Source organism: Bison bison, unplaced genomic scaffold (genome assembly GCF_000754665.1).
Source record: "Bison bison bison isolate TAMUID 2011002044 unplaced genomic scaffold, Bison_UMD1.0 scf7180017864466, whole genome shotgun sequence".
Classification (NCBI taxonomy): Eukaryota; Metazoa; Chordata; class Mammalia; order Artiodactyla; family Bovidae; genus Bison; species Bison bison.
In genome coordinates, this window is record NW_011495027.1 from 12254764 (window position 1) to 12275807 (window position 21044).

The window sequence follows — 21044 nt, forward strand, 5'->3', positions numbered from 1 at the left end:
TATTCCTTGTGATAATACCAATTTGAATGTCAGTAAAAAATTTTTTCTTGAAATTTTGTTTCTTGGCATGTAGTATTTTATCAGAAAATTTCTTAAAACATTTAAGATAACTTTTTAAATGACAGTACTTAAAATTTTTAAATGCTCCCAAATTTTGAAGGTTTTTTTTTTCTTTGACATCCTTGATTCCTGATTTAAGAGGATTTGTAGGAGAGGAAGAATGTTTTATGCAGATATTTTCTGACTCCTGTCTCTAGGAAAACTAAGAAGGTTGTCTGCATGGGAGTAAGGCCCCAACCACAGATCTCTGAATGTGTAAATTCCACATGCCTTAGAATACGTGTATGGGTGTCCCGGGGCTTTCCTAGTGGCTGAGATGGTAAAGAATCCACCTGCAGTGAAGGAGACTTGGGTTCAATCCCTGGGTTGCGAAGATCTCCTGGAAAAGGGAATGGGCTACCTATTCCAGTATTTTTGCCTGGAGAATTCCGTGAACAGAGGAGCCTGGCAGGGTAGTCAATGGGGTATAGATGCCAGTATTCAATTCAGGATTCCCTGAATCCTTTGGTTAGCCCTATGGCTTTTTATTTTAATCAAGATAATGTATGGATAGCTTAAGAAGTAAAACGTGAATATAGTTTAATATCAAATAACCTTACAGAACTTAATCACAAAGCCATCGATCCTCTGTGATTCCTGGAGCCGCCTGCCTTCTGTTTTTACTGTTTCATCTCTTACTTTGTCTGCATTTCTTTGTAACATACTTACATTGGTGTCTCTAGATTTTCAGTTTTAGACACTATGTGTGTATTTCTTTATCTCTTAGAAGAGGAGAGTTAGCTCTTTTACAGTCCTACGTGTGTCCATGCTCATTCTCTCAATGTTGTACCACAGTTTTTTGTTCAATCAAAATTTGTTGTTTACATAATTTTGATTATTATTTACAGCTGAGCCACACGCTCTTTGGTAGTTTCTTTTACATACAACGTTTTGTTTTTCCTGCCATTTATAAACTGCAGGTTTTTGTGTACATTAATTTTTTGCCTACTTACTAATTCAGCTCAAGCTTATTGTCAACACTTTAAAATCTCAATTTTGTAATATGCCAAACACATCAGATAACTTACTGATTTTTATTTCTATTACCATCCCTCCCCATACCTCTTGTTAGTTTTCTGTCTTCCTGCTCTCATCAGGATTGATTGTGCTTTAGCTCCACTAAATAGCAGTCATGTTTGAATTTACTTTTATCATGATCTTAGGAATTTTTTTCATCTTCCTCTCCTGCATTGAATAACTCGTGTCTTCTGGATCTTTGGTTTTCCTCTTCCTCAGTTTACTTTGTCTTTTTGGCAGATGCAGTCTTCTTCTGAGAATAGGTTACAAGGGAAGTAAAATTTTGGGACCTTGTAGGTCTGATAAAGTCTTCTGTTCTCACACTTGATTGGTAATTTAGCTTTATTTATGCATTCTAAATTAGAAATCACTTTTTGTCAGAATGTGGAAAGCATCACCCTTTTGTCTTCTATAGGGCTCTGTGGTTCTCAACCCTGGCTGCAGAATAATTAGACTCATCTGGGGAATTTTGAGAACTACTAATGCCTGGGCCTACCCCTCGGGATTCTGATTCAATTAGTTATTCCTTTTTTGAAGCATCCCAGGTGATCCTACTGTGTAGCCAAGGTTAGAAACTACTGATCCAGTTTCCACATTGCATGTTAGGCCCATTCCTGTGCTGGTTGCCCACCCTTAGTAGCAGATCTGCTTTTACCCCCTTTGGAAGCTTTATTATTTCTTTATTATTGATTCTGTATTGCTAGGGTTTAGGCATTTCACTGAATGTTAGTGTGAATTTTTTTTTGCATTCCTTGTCTTTGTGACCCTTTCAGTCTCATTCTTCATTCCAAAGTAATTTCTTGTGTTTTTAAAAAAGTTCTTCCTCTCCATTTTTTTTTCTTTACTTTTTCTGGAATTCTTACTAGTTGAGTGTTGGACTTCCTGGACTGATCATCTGACTGTAATTTCTCTTCTATATACATCTCTGACATTTTATTGTATATTCTAGGAGATTTCTTTTATTATCCAGTGAATTTTTGTTTTATTTCCAAGTATTGTCTTTTTGTATGAATGTTCATTTTTGGTGGTAGTCATTCTTTCAAGTCTTTGACTTTCACTGTCCTTTGTTATTCTGATCTTTGTCATTCATGTTAGAGCTTTCCTCAAGCAGTCACTCTTGGCTATGTATTCATATTTAACTTGTCAGAAGCCAAGTTGTGGGATTGTTGATTGTCTGGTGTCCCTGAAGGGGATTTGTAGGGAGAGTCTGGCCAGTTTGTGTGTGTGTGTCCCAGTGAGAAATCTTCTAAAGAATCCTAAGAAATCTAAAGAATCCTGAGAAGTAAAGCATTAATATAATTGAAGTATTTGTTTATTGCTGCTAGCACATCAACTTTAGCTAGATCAGTTTCATTGCTAATTTCTCTTTCTGTGAGCTTTGTGCACAAGTAATTTGAGTCCTTTGTGTAATTAATATAGAGAAGACTTATATGTCCTTTTACAAACTATAGAATTTTATATATTTTTCCTTTGGCTTTACTTATTTAACTGCCATATCTATTAATAAAAATAGGCTTCCTAACTATAGTGTTATTAATTACCTGTGGCAAAAATAACAGGTTACATCCACTGTGAACATTATATTAGATATGTATGTAGAATATGTCACATGATACATATAAAGAACCCTGCACAATCATGGTATAGTATAGAAGATTATTTTTAAAAGGTTTTTCCCTTTTATTCAGATTTTGTGATTTCATGTTTTTGTAACCTAAAAGAATAATTTTTAATTTTCTAAACTAGGGATTTCCAACTTTAATTAAATAGATGCTTATTTTAATTTTCTCAAAGACTGAATGCTCTAGAGAAAATGCATTACTAAGAGTAGTTCAGTTCAGTCACTCAGTCGTGTCCGACTCTTTGCGACCCCATGAACTGCAACACACCAGGCCTCCCTGTCCATCACCAACTCCCAGAGTTTACTGAAACTCATGTCCATTGAATCGGTGATGCCATCCAACCATCTCATCCTCTGTCATCCCCTTCTCCTCCTGCCCTCAATCTTTCCCAGCATCAGGGTCTTTTCCAATGAGTCAGCTCTTTGCATCAGGTGGGCAAAGTATTGGAGTTTCAGCCTTAACATCAGTCCTTTCAATGAACACCAGGACTGATCTCCTTTAGGATGGACTGGTTGGATCTCCTTGCAGTCCAAGGGACTCTGAAGAGTCTTCTCCAACACCACAGTTCAGAAGCATCAATTCTTCAGCACTCAGCTTTCTTTATAGTCCAACTCTGACATCCATACATGACTACTGGAAAAATCATAGCCTTGACTAGACTAAGAGTAGGTGGTGCATTAATTGGTGATGATAGATAAGAGGAAATTATTGTGTAGCATGAGCCAGCTTATAATTCTGCCAGAGTAATCAACTTGTTAGGTATTCAGTTTTAAAATTTAGTTACGAGATGTAGAAAAAGTAAGAAAACAAAAAATTTTAAGAGTTTTAAGAAGCATATTATTTTCCTGTAATTTAAACTTGCAGAGGTGTTGCAAGAATAGTACAAGGATCTCCTTATTGTGGACTTAAAAAATTACTCCTAACCTAAAAGCTGAGAGTTATGTTTTATTCAGTGGGAATTTTTAGGACTTCAAACCTGGGAGACAGCATCTCCAGTGGCGCAGAGAGAACTGCTCCAAGGAGGCGAGGGGAGGAGCCAGGTTCTATAGAAGTTTTGCAGCAAAGGGCAGGTAGTCTGAACATCAACAGGTTATTGTTACTTAAAGAAAACCAAATATCCCAAGTTAAGGAATTTAGCTCTTTTCTATGTATGGGAAAATGCAAGAGTCTGGGCTCACAGAAATTCATCATTCCTTTAACATGCACCTCATCTATCTGGGGCCAGTGTTCTGCTTTCACATCCTGAGCCTCCTTTCCTCAGAGCTCATTGAGGGAGCAGCTGCAGTCTGATGGCTGCTAGATGGCAGGTATTCTTTCCTTCCTGAGTACCCTCAGGGCTCAGCAGCTTAACCATCTGTGGTGGCTTCAGTTGCTGATGACTGTGACATCCTTTGTTTACTGATATGACAGGAAATATTCCATTTCTCGTTATATTCTTAACATAACACTCATGGGTTCTAAAGCAGTTGTTTTAAAGTTAATTGTTGAGGTCAGGGGTTTTAAGCACGAGCCACCCATTCTCCTTGCTTGACCTTGCAATAAACCTTTCTCTGCTCTAAAAATTAAAAAAAGTTAATTGTTAACTTTCTCCTGAATGTTTTTGAGCTTCTGCTGTGCATGAGATATTTGATATTTGGTCAAACTTAAAGTTCTAAGATACTGTGAATTCGTAATATAAAACAATTTGATTTGAAAAAGTAACACGTTTCTTTAACCTGCTACTAAAGCTACATTGTAAGTTTGTCTTTTCCATTTTGACTCTTCCAAAGTGTGTTTAGATTCATATACACTTCTGCTAAAATAGAGTCTCAAAGAGACTTGTTATGATCCTTGATGTGCTTAATTTTAGTATCCTTTATAACTGATGTCTTTGGAACGGGGCAAATTTTAATAGCATAGGTAGAGATTGACAGTTCTATGATATGGAAGGTAATCCTTCATATCTTGTTGCTGTTGCTAGAGAGGAAGAAATTTTCCTGTACTCTCCTGGGTTTTTCTGGCTGATCTAAGAATTAAATTGACATGAGACAGATTAACAGGAGAAAATGAAACAAAATTTTAATAACATATATACATGGGAGAGACCCTGGAGAACTTAGTAACTCTCCAAAATGGCCAAAGCCCTCATCTTAAAGACCATCTTCAGCTAAAAACAGAAGAGGGTGTTAGGGGTAGTGGTTTGGGGCTTTACAGGGGAGACAAGCAATTTACATGAAGACGGAAAAGTAAATGTTTGGTAAACAAATGTTTGTTGGGCCTTGTGGCCCAGACTTAGAGTGGACTCAGAGTGGACTCTGATATCTGATTCGCTCAGCACATTTGGCCCATGTGCTTTGCAGATATATGTGGTCAGAGCTCTGTCCTGGGAGCAGGCCCTTTTTTGTAAATTCTTTAGGTAGCTAAGGGGAAGGCAAACAAGAAAGGCTTCCTGACACTTCTGTTTCTTAAAAATAATCAGCCTAAAACTAGCCTGAGGCCAAAGAGGTGCATTTTGGCAAATTGTGTTCCTCTATACTGCCATATGCAATCATAAATGTATATTTTATTTACACCCACTTGGCTGTAAGTAACATTTTAAAATTACCAAACTATCTTAATTCCTATATGTTTTAGAAGTAGTTATGATTGGGACTACTGTAAAATTACTCTTTATTGATGATTATTTTTCTTTTGCAGCGGAATAATAAGCAGAAATAAAGCTTTATTCAAGAAACCATTTTTTAAATTTATAGCTGCTACTCCAATGGTAAACCATTGCTGAATGATGGCATGTGCTTTACCAGTGTTTGATAATCTTGTGTGTTTCACAGCTTGGGCAGCACTAAAGCACTTTGATTTTATGTGAAATTTGGTTCAGTTTTAATTTAAACCTCTAAACTTTTGTACTGTCTTAATTGCTTCTCATCTCTAATATTCTTATTGCTGTAGACAACATTTTTGTGTGGTTCTATTGTAACTTCTTTCTAGTTCAGCTTAAATTTTTTTCTTTTTAAATTTTTAGCAGCTATGTCAAGATTGGATCATTAATTTTTCTATTGGTCTAGAGTAACATTTCCCAAAATATGTTCTTGGGAATCTTAGCTATGGCGAAGGAAATGCTACAGTGCTACAAAACTATCTCAGAGAGTTTTATAGTGTATAGTATACTTGAGAGCTTTGAGAGGCTCTTTGGTAAAGAAATTTGTTAGCTTTAACTCAGGTTTTCCCAAATTTCTTTGACCGTGGATTTTTTTTGCCCTAAAAGATCAGTTGATGTTACTTGGCATTATTCACCTACTCCCTCATAAAAAGCAAATTATTTCTCTGTCAGTGTGTATCCCAGTCATTTGTGTGTGTGTGTGTGTGTGTGTGTGTGTGTGTGTGTGTAGCTAGGTTTGAATCATTTAGCACAATTGTTTTTAAAAATATATTTAATTTGCTTTGGGGAATATTAGTATTATTTGGAAGAAGAGTACATGATCAAATTCTATTTTTGCACTAGCGCATTTGGTAGTCAAAGATCCTTTACTTATAATGACATCATGGCTTTCTAGGTTAAAAGTAGCAGAATCCTTTAAATAAATTCTTAGTGGATATTTTAAAAACAGTAAATATTTTAAATAAATTAAAAACAGATAGAAGATCTTGTTTCATTGAAATCCCACTATCATCTGTTTTGATAAAATTTTCTTACAACTATTACTTTCTTAGTTGTTTTTGCTCTCCAATAGCAGAATTGAGTAGTTGCAGCAGAGACCTTACGGCCTGCAAAGCTAAGAAGGGTTTACTGATCTCTCATTAGTCTGTCTCTCTGCCATTAGTTCATACAAATGACAATCAGTATGTTAAAATATTTAAAACAAACAAATACTAGTTTGTTTTATCCACAGTAATCCACTCCTGGGTCTGTAAAGTTAATTGTTTCACCATATAAAACCCCTTTTGTGACTGCTTAATTAAGCCTGCTGTTTAATTATCATTTTTATGAGGGAAAGAACTAGCTGTCAGTCTTATTTAATTTTGCCATTTATAGAGTGATTTCCAGGCAAGCTGTTTAAAATGGTAAAATTTCAAAAGTTCAAGCTTTTGTTAGAAAATGACTTTAGCATCTTTTTTTTTTATTGATTCATTTGATTCAATAAACTTTTCCAAAAATAATTTTAGAGATTTACAGAGTTTTTTTGTGTGTGACAAATATTGCTTCTTTTGCAACTAATGCATTGCATGTGGTGGTTTGCAGTGGTATCATTGGTCGTAGCAGAAAAGATTTCAAGAAATACTTATTCAACTTCATCGCTGCTATGCCTCTCGTAAGTGTTATATCTTTAAAAATTTTTACATAGAAAAAAATTGCATCTTACTAAAATCTTTTAAGGATTTTTACTTATTAAGTTCTTTAAAGATTTATATGCTAAATTTTTTCAAGTTTAGTTTTGTAACTTATAGGAAATGTATCAATGCAAACCTTTATACTAGATGGAAAAACTTAAAGGAATTATGCTTGGATCAATTTCTTTGCATCATATGTGGGTATGTACAACTGGAGATGATGTTTTCTGACCGTTAGGCCAGAGTTTCTCATAGTAACATAGTAAACAGGATGGAAATAGTATCCCTCCCCAAGCTGTGACAACAAAAAATGTCTTCAGTGTCTCCAAACATTGCCAGATGTCCTGTGAGGGCTAAGGTGAGGTTGTGGAGGCAGTGAGCTGAGGGCAGAAATCCTGGTTGAGAGTCATTGATGTGGGCTATACACTGTTACTTGAACCACTAACGTGATTTAAGTTGAATTGGAATTTATTGCGTGGATTTACTAAAAATAAAGATAAGTGGTCCAAATCATAAGTAATTTTCTTAGCTTGAGTATTTTATTGGCACAATAAGAATTTTAGTATTTTTTGTGTGAGAGTAATAGGGAGGAACTTGATTGTAAAATTTACTTGATTGTAAAATCTAATTATTAGAAAATATGTCAGATTTAATAAAGCTTGAGGATAGTCATACATGGAAATCCTTCTAAAAGAGAAAATTAAGCAGCATTGGTGTCAATCAAAGATTAAGATTCAGCAGACCAGTGTTTTCTTCACAAAATTTTTATGTAAATGTGACTTTAGAACTATGGAAAAATTAATTTTAATATAGTGGTGGAAAAGAGTAAAGGTGACTCCAGAAATAATCTAGAAAATGGCGTTAATTGGTGTAAAACTTATGGTATTTTTTTTAACAGATGCAAATGTGGTGTGTATAGAATCCCATTAGCTAGGGTTGTAGTGCTGGTAGTAGCAAAGAAAAGATATACTAAGCATAAATGTCAGTACTCCTGAAGCAAGTTCTTTACATTGAATAAACAGGTGACAAATTTGGCCTTTTGTTTGTTTATACACACCTTCCCCACCACAAATAGTTGCAAGATTCTTTTCATAATTAATACTAATATATTTTAAAATTAATTTTCAAGTAAAGGGTAATAGCTAATTGCATTTGATGTAGCATATTCTCTTTGTGTGTTTGGGACTGTTAAGTAAAAACTGAATTATATCAATTCAAACTATCAGTTATTAAAAAATTATAGGATTTGGGGACAAAGCCAATGATAGGAAAATAAATTATGATTTCGTAAGCAGAAATGAAGCAAAACTAATAATGTGTGTTTGTTTGTTTTAGATTTCTCTGGTTAATAACTTCTTGAAGTTTGGGTTAAATGAGCTCAAACTGTGCTTCCGAGTAAGATTAACCAAGTACCTCTATGAGGAATATCTCCAGTAAGTGATAACCTAATTTTATACTAAAAATAAAAATAATACTTATGATAATGAGATATAGAAGTCTTTCTTTTTTATTAGATATGTTTTTCAAGTGAATTGCTCTTGAACCAGAAGCATATATGGAAAGATCTCAACTATTTGGAATCTAATCCTGACTTCCATTAACTGGCAAATCATCCTTCTCTAGACTGGGATCTTCATCTCTAAAATAAATTAGGGCAATCTTTAGGTCCTCTTCTAGCTCCAAAGTTTTCTGTTTCTACAAATTTGTACTACATAGTATAACATGATATTTTTGTTGTTGTTTTTTAGAATCATTTGTTTTAAAATCATCTTCTTGTTATTTTAGAGCTTTCACATATTATAAAATGGGAAATCTGGACAACAGAATAGCTAATCCAGACCAGCTACTTACACAAGATGTGGAAAAGTTTTGTAACAGTGTAGTTGATCTGTATTCAAATCTTAGTAAGGTAAGTGTGTCTGTTTTTGTTGTTAATTTGCTAAATTTTGAATCTAAGCAAATGTATATGATGAACATGACAGCAGCCTATAAGTATTTAATGCTTTTATTAAAAAAATTAAACTTAAAAGCTTCTGCACAACGAAGGAAACTATTAGCAAGGTGAAAAGACAGCCTTCAGAATGGGAGAAAATAATAGCAAATGAAGCAACCGACAAACAACTAATCTCAAAAATATACAAGCAACTCCTACAGCTCAACTCCAGAAAAATAAACGACCCAATCAAAAAATGGGCCAAAGAACTAAATAGACATTTCTCCAAAGAAGACATACAGATGGCTAACAAACACATGAAAAGATGCTCAACATCACTCATTATCAGAGAAATGCAAATCAAAACCACTATGAGGTACCATTTCACGCCAGTCAGAATGGCTGCAATCCATGTCTACAAGCAATAAATGCTGGAGAGGGTGTGGAGAGAAGGGAACTCTCTTGCACTGTTGGTGGGAATGCAAACTAGTACAGCCACTATGGAGAACAGTGTGGAGATTCCTTAAAAAACTGGAAATAGAACTGCCTTATGATCCAGCAATCCCACTGCTGGGCATACACACTGAGGAAACCAGAAGGGAAAGAGACACGTGTACCCCAATGTTCATCACAGCACTGTTTATAATAGCCAGGACATGGAAGCAACCTAGATGCCCATCAGCAGATGAATGGATAAGAAAGCAGTGGTACATATACACAGTGGATGTCTTCCTACCCATTTCTCCACTTCAGTATTTCTAATTCTAATAGCTCATTTAATTAATAGTCAAAAAATTTTCACAAGATATTAGTATATTTCAATTTTTCTAATTACTGTTTTTCCCCCTTTCCAGAATATTGCCAGAGCTTTTGACTCTGACCTTAACCAGTGTTCTTCATGATGGTTATATCAGCTCTTACTTATTCTTCTTATCTCACCATCCTTACAGTTTTTGCTGTGATTTTCTCGTGAAGCCATTTTCTTTGCCTTTACTTCCTGCATTAGCTGGGAAATGCAGTGGTCATCTTGAAGATTTCTGCTTAGCATTACCGCCTCCCCCTCTTCCTCTCAGATGCCCCATTTCCCATCTGATCCACACGACTGCTCTTGATCTGTGGTCGGAACTTGTCTCAAAGAGGACCACTTATAGTATCTTGCCTTGGGCCACAGTTAATCCACGTATCCAGTCTTGAGACAGAAAACTGTATACAAGGCGCTGGGTCACAATGGAAGACTAGGAATACTTCCTCTTCAGCCATGTGGACGAAGAAGTACAGGCAGGTGTTAGAAAAGTAATGTGTATTCACAAGAACTTTACCCCTCTTGATAGGCCTACTACTAAGATGCCTTTTTCACTTCATGCCAAACTTTGTCCTTTATTTAGCTCTTTCTTTAAGTCTTTACTGATCCAAACTCTAGAAACTGAGGTAGCAACAAATTGCTCGGTAATCCAGCTGCCTTTTTCCTCTGCCTTTTACCACATTTTAAAGTTTGTTCTCCATGTGTGTGTGGTGGTTGGGGTCGGGAAGGAGAGATGCTGTATATATTATTCTGGTAATTTTGTAGACCTTGTTGTGTATTCTTTATTACATCTTGGCACTTGAGTTAGTCCATAGCTCAGGACTTATCACATCTGCAATAAAGAAAAATGTTAGCATATTAACTAATTGTAGTGGTGCTATATACTATAGTATATTTACTTTATAAAATATGTAATTGTTTGAACTCTGACTTAAACTGAATCATTATTTTTGTCAGTAATTTAAGTGCACTTGAACTTTATATGTATACGTAAGTATGCCTAACTTCTTGATAGTTCATAAGACAGGAAAGAAAAGGTTCATCTTAGTACAAGCCAATTATGAGCCAACCCACCTATCCTAGTAATGATATAGATATTAGAAAAGGTGGCTATGGACTTAAATGAACACGATTTGGGTTTCTTGAAAAACACTTCAAAACATGTACAACTTTTGGTATGTCAATTAAATTGTCTCTATGTGAAGAGCAGTAAATTAATGTTATTTTAGTTTTAGGAGCTTGAGTTTTAGATCATAAAATTAAGATTTATAAACTTACTCAATGTATTTCAACATATAGATGTTGTGGTAAAGTCTAACATCAAGAGCAGAAAGAGTCTCTCATTTTTCAGATGAAGATATATAGAAACCAGAAAAACAGATAGTAGATTTGGGGTTATAACTCAGATCATTTTCTTGCATCTTTATAGTACATTAAGAAATTGCTAAGTAAGTAATGGTTAGTTGTCACAGTAGAGCTATCTTAGTTGATGGAAAGTGGTAAATATTTTCCCTAATTGATGGTCAGTAGACATTGGTCAGGCTGTCTCCATTTTGAGCTTCTTGAGAATAAGAATTGTGTCTTTTATGTATTCATCGAGCTACGTACTGTACAGTACCTTGTACATAGTGAGAACTCTACGTGTTGACAATTATGTGTTAAATGTTGACTAGCATTGTGTATTTAACATGCTTATTAGCTATCAGTGTAGGCAGTTTTGTTCTTTTTAATTCTGTGCCTTCTGATGTTTATTTTACAGCCATTTTTAGACATAGTTTTGTATATCTTCAGGTTAACCAGTGCAATAGGAGCTCAGGTGAGTTTACTTTTTCTGTCTTTTAAATTGCTTTAATACTGTGCTGTGAATAGCTGGATGGTTTGTTGGAATTTTTATGTATCTCAAAGAGTGTGATTTTACAAGTGTAGCTAATAAAGTCTGGTTATAAAATAATACTCTACTAGAGATTTTTAAAGTTTTCTGATTCAGCTTTTCAGTTTTTCTTAAGCCAGACACTTAGAAAATTTTTGTGGTTTTAATAACCAGAAATGCTTAAACATTGAACACACCTGTATTTATTGTTGCAAGGTAATGCCTAAAAGGGGCTTCACTGGTAGCTCAGCTGGTAAAGAATCCATCTGTAATGCAGTAGACCCCGGTTTGATTCCTGGGTTGGGAAGATCCCCTGGAGAAAGGATAGGCTACCCACTCCAGTATTCCTGGGCTTACCTGGTGGCTCAGCTGATAAAGAATCTGCCTGCAATGTGGGAGACCTGGGTTCGACTGCTGGGTTGGGAAGCTCCCCTGGAGAAGGGAAAGGCTACCCTCTCCAGTATTCTGGCCTGAAGAATTGCATGGACTGTATGTATAGTCAATGGGGTCGCAAAGAGTCAGACACGACTGAGCGACTTTCACTTTCTTTTTTATTTCAGTGCCTAAAAAGAGATTTGGAGACAGCTATTTTAATATGAAATATGAATGTTTAATTACATTTAGAATGACTATAACAGTTTTAACAGTATTTTATAATAATATAAATTGTTGACTGTCCCATGAGGTCATCTTATTAGGTCTCTTTGACATTTGTGTTGATAAGATCTTTAAATGTTCTGAGTATTCTTATTGAAGTCTAACTTTAGTCATTTAATATGTAAGATTATTGTTATATATTTATAACACAATCATATAATAATTTGGTTGTTTTATGTATATATATATACATATTTATGTATATATTTTTGTGGTTATTAATAAATAATTTATATAGTGACTTTTGTTCCATTTCAAAACATTGGGGAAAATAGTTTTTTATTTTAATGTTCTTGTCTGTCTTCCTAACCTTTTGATACCTCATAAGTTGGGTTAAATCATTTTTATAACTTGTTTTTACTATAAATATGTAAATAGTCTTAATGCCTCTTATTGGTATAACTTTTTATGGTACTTATTACATGTTTATAACACTTAAGTATTATATTTATATTTAAAAATGTCTCCATATATTCTTATTTTCTAATTTTGTATTTCTTAGAATTAGAGACTATGCTTTAGTTATCTCTTTTATCCGTACCTCTAGTAATTATTGAAAAGCATTGAATCAGTCACATTGAATTTAAAAATAATACACACCATATTCCAATTTAATATATGCTATATTCCATATACACTGTCTGAATAAAAAGATGAGTAAGACACAGTTCCTACTGAAGAGGAGTTATGATCTGGTGAAAGAATAGATAGTCAAACAGTTGTAATGGAGAGTGATAAGCCCAGTAGTGGAAGTGAATAATGTCTTTAGTGTCCAGAAGAATTGGAGGTGATACTGGAGCTGCTTTGAGGATAAGTCAGACTTTTTTAGATATGTCAGGCTTGCTAGACAGAAGAACAACTTCACTGAGTAGCATGTTCAGGAAACAATTATTTCAGTATGGCAGAACATAAGGATATATATGGGAATGAAGAGTTTGAAAAGGCAAGCTTGAAGCTTCTCTCTTGGAAGGGTCAATGCATATGGAGATACTTTACCACATTATGGCAGCTAGAAGCAAGACGCCGGAGAAGGGAAAGGCAAATTGAGCTCATTTGCGGGAACTGAGCTTGAGGTTACAGAGAAGTAAACAAAAGATGTACAGTAAATATTTGGAAACAGTATCTAGGACTGATGGGATTAGAGATATAAATTTGGGAGGCAAAGGGAGCAAGAAAAGGAAACCTCAGGCAATACTAACTAGTGAGAAGGTGAAAGAGAGTTCTGCACATTATTGTGGAATCAAGAATATCAAGAAGAGCTCCGTCAGAAGAGTTTTTAGATGCTGTAGAAAGAGTGAGGACTGCAATTAGGAGTTTTTAAGTGAGCAAATTTGGGAGAGCTGGGGGAGAGATGTATGGTGGGAGGAGAAGTAAATGAGTAGTGAAAACAAAGAGGCCCAGTGGGTATCTTCTTAGAAAAGAAACAAGGGAAAAAGTCAAAAGAGTGATTTCTTTCAAGGTAACTGGAGTTAATTATAAATTGTGCATGTTGCATTCAGTGAATTTATGATATCCTTGATCTTTGTATATCTTTCTCTCCTAATAATATCAGGGCCCAGCAAGCATGATGGCCTACTTGCTTGTTTCTGGGCTATTCCTAACTCGAATTAGACGACCCATTGGTAAGATGACAATAACTGAGCAAAAACTTGAAGGAGAGTATAGATACGTTAATTCTCGGCTCATCACAAACAGGTAAGGACAAATGTATTAAATGTATTTAACTGTACTAAAAATTCCTTTGTGTGGATATTGAAGTCATGTAAGCCAACTCCAAAAAATCTAGTAACGCTGTTACTGAAATTATGTCTCTGTGTATTTACTTCTTTTGAAAATATACATTATGAAGGATATTGGTTTTATTAAGTAATCTTAATAACTACATTTCTAACCCTTTTTCTTATTAACTATTTAGTATCCCTGATTGACCTCTTCGTGTCTTCTGTTGGCTAATTTTCTGTTAATTTCACATAAAGCAAAGTCAGAAATTTTAATTCAAATTTACTTACTTCTTCAGAGAAAATTTTATCTCAGTTTATCCACAAGTATTTTTTGTTTGAGTCTATATTTGGAGCACTCAAAGTTAATGCAGTCTCGTTGCATGTGTCTCTGTCTATTTTCCAGATAGTTTGAAAATCCAAAGTAGGGAGAAGTATTGGGCTTTAGAGCCAGCCTGCCTAGTTTCCAAATCTACCTTCTCCACCTATCAATTATATAATATATGACTTCTGGAAAGTTATTTATAGTTTCATTTTTCTTATTTATACTAGGTAGCTAATTCAGGGTTGTCGTGAGGACTAATATGATATATATAAAACTTCCAGCACTGTTTTTAATGTGTAGCAGGTACTCAATAAATTTTCTCATGTATTGATGATCTGTCAACCTTAAGTCATTTTGAGTCATATTTATTTACTACCCTGTTGGCATTACAGAATTATTTAGGAAATGGTCTTTTAAAAGTTCCTTTTTCCTTTATTTCCTTGGATTGATAAAACAGTACTTACTGGTTTTAAATAGGCTTTTTGTGTTGTAGGGAGGCAGAAGAATAAAAGGTTTTGTACAGAGGTGATTTGCCAAGTGAATGAAAGAGCTATTAGCTAGGATGTTTTCCAATGCAAGAAACGGAAAACCCTGACTCGGGTGGCTCCAACAATAAGGACATTTACTACTTCACATAAAAACTCTTAAGATGGACCAGCTCCAGGCACAGCATGCTCAGGGTGTCTGACTCTTCTCCTGACTCTGTCCTCCTCTATATGTTCCCCCTTTCCTCTGGCTAATTATTTTTCTGATCATAGGATGGCAAAAGCAGTTCTAGATCGAGCCCCACCAGCCCTCGTCTCCTGCAAAAAGCCCAGAAACAAAAGCAGCCACTTTTGCCGTCTCTTTAAGAGAGTGGGAAGCCCCCACAACAACTTTCTTTTCACATCTCATTGGCCAGAATTATCACTAAAGCAGTTACAGCGAAGTCACTGGCTTAGATCAGTTGGAACTCTTTCCCCTTTGGATTGGGGCTTGAGGCTGTTCCTCAACCACTTGGGTGCCTAGAAAAGGATACAAAACTTTAAGAAAATTGGGGTTCTCTTAGGAGGAAGGATATGGAAGAGAAAAGATGCTGAATAGGCAGTTGTTAGTATTGTGGAAGTTCTGAGCTTTCAGGTTTTAAGTTTAGGATAAAATGTTCAGGAGAAGTAGGGTTCTCACCTTGTCTTTCTCAATGGACTTAAATGTGTGGAGGAGGTAGAAGGAATTAAGAAATTTTAGGTACAGAATTGTGTTAAACTAGGATTCTGATACCCTGGGGCTCTCTGCTGCTGCTGCTAAGTCGTGTCAGTCGTGTCCGACTCTGTGCAACCCCATAGACGGCAGCCCACCAGGCTTCCCCGTCCCTGGGATTCTCCAGGCAAGAACACTGGAGTGGGTTGCCATTTCCTTCTCCAATGCATGAAAGTGAAAAGTGAAAGTGAAGTCGCTCAGTCATGTCTGACTCTTAGCGACCCCATGGACTGCAGCCTACCAGACTCCTCCATCCATGGGATTTTCCAGGCAAGAGAACTGCAGTGGGATGCCATTGCCTTCTCCTTGGGGCTATTATTGTGTAAAGGAAACTGGGAAAGGCTAGTCAAACATGATGCAACTATATGGAAAGTTAATTTACTTAAAGGTATTGAGGTAAGGGCTACCTTGTTTTTATGATGCAAAAAAAATACAGGTACATTTTAGACTAGAATATAATGTTCACATAAATTTTTGAGGCGGGGGAAGAGACTTTTAAGAAATATTGTGTTTTAACTTTGCCTTCTAGACTCGCATGTAAATCTTTCCTTTCCTCTGCTGTAAGAGGTACTTTGCTGAGACAGTTTGCATCAATCTGGGTAGAGTAGAAAACTAGATGTTAGGGTCAGATACAAGTTATAATCTCAGCTGTTTAGCTTGTCAGCTGCATGACTTCTGCACATTAACTACACTAAACCTTTCTTCACTCATAAAATGCCCTTTTTTCCTAGTTAAGATTGTTGTGGCCCCTGTGTACCCGTTCAGATCAGCTCAGGGAAAGAGGAATTGTTGTGAGGATATGGTGGGGTTCCAAGAATAAGGACAACTGTGCAGCTAGGCCTCCTGGGAGCTGGCAACTGTCAGGCGGGGAGGAATTAATTTGTTTTTCTGTCCTTTAAAGGCTATATGTCATGCATCACTACCTGTTTTTTTCCTAACTCTTGTTGTCTCCTTTCCCTTCTGGCTCAGTTTGTAATCTGAGATGGCTGTCCCAGTCCTGCCTTCCTATATGTCATGGTATCTTCCTTCTTGTTTCTTTATTCACTTTTCTGAGAACTAGCTCAGCACATCTTTTCCAGCCAGGCTACATGTGGGATATGCAACTCGTGTCCAGAGTGCAGCCTGTGATGCAGTCAGGTGTATCAGTACAGGTGTAACTGTGCTCTGATCAGTTGAGCTATGTATAGATCATGGCTTGAGAAGTACCCAATAAACTGTTAGTCACAGAGTGTTCGTTTATATACAAATATTTAGTCAATAAATATGGTATTTTAAGTTATTTTCTAGGCTTAAGTAGCATTAAAACTAATTGCTAAATTATTTTCCTTAATAGTGAAGAAGTTGCCTTTTACAATGGAAATAAAAGAGAAAAGCAGACAATCCACTCAGTCTTCCAAAAACTGGTAAGATAAACATGTTGGAGGCTCATGTATGTATGGAAAAAAAAAATCTTGACCTGTGCCAGGATACATATATACCTTTAATCTTTAAAAGATTTATTTTTAAATAGCTATAAAGAATTTTTATGCTGTGTTTTCCTAAAAACTATCAAACCAATACGTTAAGTTGCCCAGTTATAAAAATGGGTAGATTTATTAAAATAATTATCATGTATTTTTGAAGTGGTTACTTAGGAGTCTTATTTAATGATAAACTTAGTGATAATTACAGAAAGGATTTGTTCTGTAGTATTTCTGGGAATACTGTGAGCACAGTTCAGCAAACATTTTCTGTAGTGGGCACGATAAGTACCATGTATGGTTTAGGCTTTTCAGGCCCTATGGTCTCTCTTGCAACTATTCAACTCTCTCCTTCAAAGTAGCCATATGTAAATGAATGGATGTGGTATGTTCTAATAAAACTTTATTTACTGAAGTAAGTGGCAGGCTGGATATGAACTGTGGATCATAGTTTGCTGGCCTTTTACTTAGAATATAAACATTGTTTCTTATGTAAACAGTATGCAAACTATGCTTGGGTTTTTATCTACTTGCCACGGGGAAGATTTGAATTTAGTTAATTTTGTTGATTATTCATTCAGAAGATACGGAGCACCATCTAAAGGGGTCTTGCGTGTCCAGGTGACAGTGGTGTGTAATGGACCAAATCCTGCCTTTAAGGAGCTTACATTTTAGTGGAAAGTTTTGAAATCAAATACATATTTGAGGTGATTTTTAAAGGTTAAAGAAGTTGTTATTTTAAATTATTTAAATTAAGGTTAAAGAAATTGAATTTTTGTCTGTTTTATGTTTAACATGACTGAAATTTGATAGCGTTCACTGATAAAATGCATTTACGGTAATTGTCTAAGGGACTGCTGTTAACTAGTTCACTCTTCACGTGGCTTGCCCATGCTTTTGCATTAGAGTTCAGCCCCAAAGTTAACACCTTTTGAGGCCATGTCTTCTTTGATTAATCCATCTAAAGTGACCTTCACCAGTTACTTCCCATTTTAATGATCTGTTTTTCTTAAAAGCATTCATTACAATTTCTAATTATTTTGGTTTTTTACTGGTTGTCTTCTTCATTAGAATGTAAATTCCATGAGCTCAGGAACCTTGTCTTTTTATTCACTGTTGCGTCTTCATCGCTGAGCTCAATATGTAACATCTGGCATTCACTGAATAAATGTTCCAGCCATTGCTCTTTTGCAGAAGATATTAAGAGCAAGCTACCTTGTACTCAGGAAACCCACATTTTAGTGGGGGGGATATAAACAAGTAAACATATTTTATATGCTTTCAGGTCATAGTGAATTCTGTGACCAGAAATAAAATGGGATAAAGTGGTAGAGTGTGATGGGGGCTGTTGCCAAGCAATTTAGGATGACAAGAAAGTCTCTCTTGAAGGTGGCATTTATATCTGGAAATCAGTAATCCTGACAGAGGAAACAAGGCGAGCAAAGGCCTGAGGCAGAAGCATGTTTGAGGAACCAGTATTTCTGGAGCTCAGTGAGAAAGAGCAAAGTAGAAGCAGATGAGGTTGAAGATAGAGCCCAGTGGCAGATCATGCAGGGCCTGAGTAATCTGATAGATGAAAAAGTCAAGAACATTAAAAATGCAGAATAAAATACATTTTTAGATTTGCAATTTTGGGGTAATGCATGCTGAGATTAAAACTACAGATTCAAGTTATGAGGTGTTACATTAGCACTTGGCTCAAATTGAACGTAGTACAAGTCTTAGCGAAAGATCAGGTGTTTCCAACTAAAGTAAAGCATTGAATGCTATTTCCAGACAGCTGGTTTCACCTAAATTATCTGTTTCTGTTTTTTGTTTGTCTTGATTATCAATTTTTGCCTATATGTATCCGACAGTATTATGAATACAGTATCATTGTACTAGTTCATGCAAGGGACGCCACACACATATTCTTTATGTTTTCCACTCTGTTTGCATAAAAATGGGTTCATGAAGGCTTTGTTTGGCACCTGTTCTGTGATCAGCATTGTGCTCAATGAAATGTGATGTATAATGTAATCAGAAATTATAGGTACTCAGTAAATATTTGTTGAATGCATAAATTATACAGTTTCTTGTGTCCTCATGGTGGATTAATTTTTCCTAATACATTGGAAGTATATATATATATTTTGTTTTTGCTTTCTGTCAGGTGGAGCACCTACATAATTTCATTTTGTTTCGGTTTTCTATGGGCTTCATTGACAGCATAATTGCCAAATGTAAGTATGCTTTAAAAGAGATAGTAGAATGGAATTTGTGGGGCAAGTGAGGTGGTGTTGATGTTTTTCAGTCTTAACTGTTTGGTTTCAGACCTCGCCACTGTGGTCGGGTACCTAGTGGTCAGTCGTCCTTTCTTAGACTTGGCTCACCCTCGACACCTTAAGAGCTCACACTCGGAGCTTCTGGAGGTAAAGTGGTAATGGTAGTCAGACTCAACTGAAATCTTAAAAACAAAAATTTTAAACAGCTAGTTGTAATCTTCGAAATACAAGTGAAAACTAATATTTCTTTCTATTTCAGGATTACTACCAAAGTGGAAGAATGCTTTTGCGAATGTCTCAGGCTCTGGGTCGAATAGTTTTGGCTGGCCGTGAAATGACTCGATTGGCTGGGTGAGTTAAGATTTGTAATACTGAGCAACTCAGAGAATCTTTTTTTTTTTTTTTTAAGATGTTATCCTTAATGATTGTGACCAGTTGAGGTTGAGATAAGGAGCACCTGAATCCCCATATTTCCTACTCTTGGAAGCTGGTTTTGATAGAAAATTAGGAAGATTTTTTTCTGATAGTGTGCTTTTCATGTTTCTTTAAGATAGCTGTTTTGAGCCTTAAACTAGGTTAGTTGTTCTCAAGCTGTCTGCTCTGTGAATACTGGTATTCAGTAAGATGGGAAATGTTGAATCATGGCAGTCTTTCCTTAGTTTACAGAAAATTAAGTTAGTGAATAAAATTTTTTCATTTGGACTTTTTTGTCCCCTACCAGAGATTTCTTCCCCTTAGGTCTTTGGTACTGGTAATGCATAAGCAAGGATGAAATTTATTTTAATTGAAAAAAAAAAGAAAAGTTACCTTGTGGTAGCTCTAAGTCCAGTTGTAAACTGGTCAAGGTGTCTGGTAAAATTATTCTTAGACCATCAAATGGAATTAAATATTTCAGAATTTCAAAGTTTAGTATAAAGGGCTTGGTATGATATTTAAGACAGCACATAATGTAAAAAAGCCTTAAGTTTCAGGTTATCTGAAGAAGTTGAATGACTTTGGATCTTTTCCAGGCCTGTGATTAATTTGCGTTATTTCCTCTATTCCTTCTTCTCTACTCCTTTAGCAGTTAAGGTCTTCATGACAGGATAGAAGAAGCTGTGACTATTGTGCGGAATCGTTCTTGAGAATGCTGAATTTCTTCCAACTTGTTAATAACTTCCTCATGCCTTTACATTTCTTGGCGTAGAGGATGCTTCCATTCCTTTAGGAGGTTTCTGCTTGTTATTCACAGGACAACTCTGTTTGCTTCTCTGGTTAGAATGCTTTCTCCTTGGCTGTCATGCCATTCATACTTTTCAACTTGTCAGTAGTTGTGCTTTCTCTCTTATCACCACAGTGATTTCTCTCTAATGTTAAGAACACTTCATCTTTTCCCCTCTTCAGAGGAAGAAGGAGAAGGATCTCCCCAGTTCTTCCCTGTTTGCAGGAAAGTAGTGTGCATATGGCATACTTAAAATAAATGATGTCCTCAGAGAGAAAGGCCAGCTTTATCCAAGGCTGCGTAGCTCACCCCAGCAGGAACTCAGGGTTCGTGCTTCACGAACCCTGAAATGCCACTAGCATGTGTCCTTTTTTAGTATTTACTGGAAAATTCCTTAAAGTCCTAGTGGCAGACAACCTTCTTGACTTGCCTATTAATAAAGTCAGTATCTGTTGAGGTGGGATCCTATGAGACCTCTTTTTTAGCCCCATCTTCCTGCTCTCCCACTAAACCATAATAGTAAAATGTGTAT

At 35.8% G+C, this 21044-nt stretch overlaps 1 protein-coding gene across 1 annotated transcript in view; it reads left to right on the top strand.

The window, feature by feature from the left end:
• ABCD3 (ATP-binding cassette, sub-family D (ALD), member 3) overlaps window positions 1–21044 on the top strand; it is an 89635-nt gene that overhangs the window by 48620 nt on the left and 19971 nt on the right. Inside the window, exons 5-13 of the mRNA XM_010860480.1 lie at window positions 6958–7027; window positions 8382–8479; window positions 8832–8955; window positions 11541–11597; window positions 13861–14003; window positions 16921–16990; window positions 19200–19269; window positions 19361–19458; window positions 19571–19662. Of these exons, the coding sequence (XP_010858782.1) occupies window positions 6958–7027; window positions 8382–8479; window positions 8832–8955; window positions 11541–11597; window positions 13861–14003; window positions 16921–16990; window positions 19200–19269; window positions 19361–19458; window positions 19571–19662 (822 nt within the window). The remainder of the gene's footprint in view (window positions 1–6957; window positions 7028–8381; window positions 8480–8831; window positions 8956–11540; window positions 11598–13860; window positions 14004–16920; window positions 16991–19199; window positions 19270–19360; window positions 19459–19570; window positions 19663–21044) is intronic.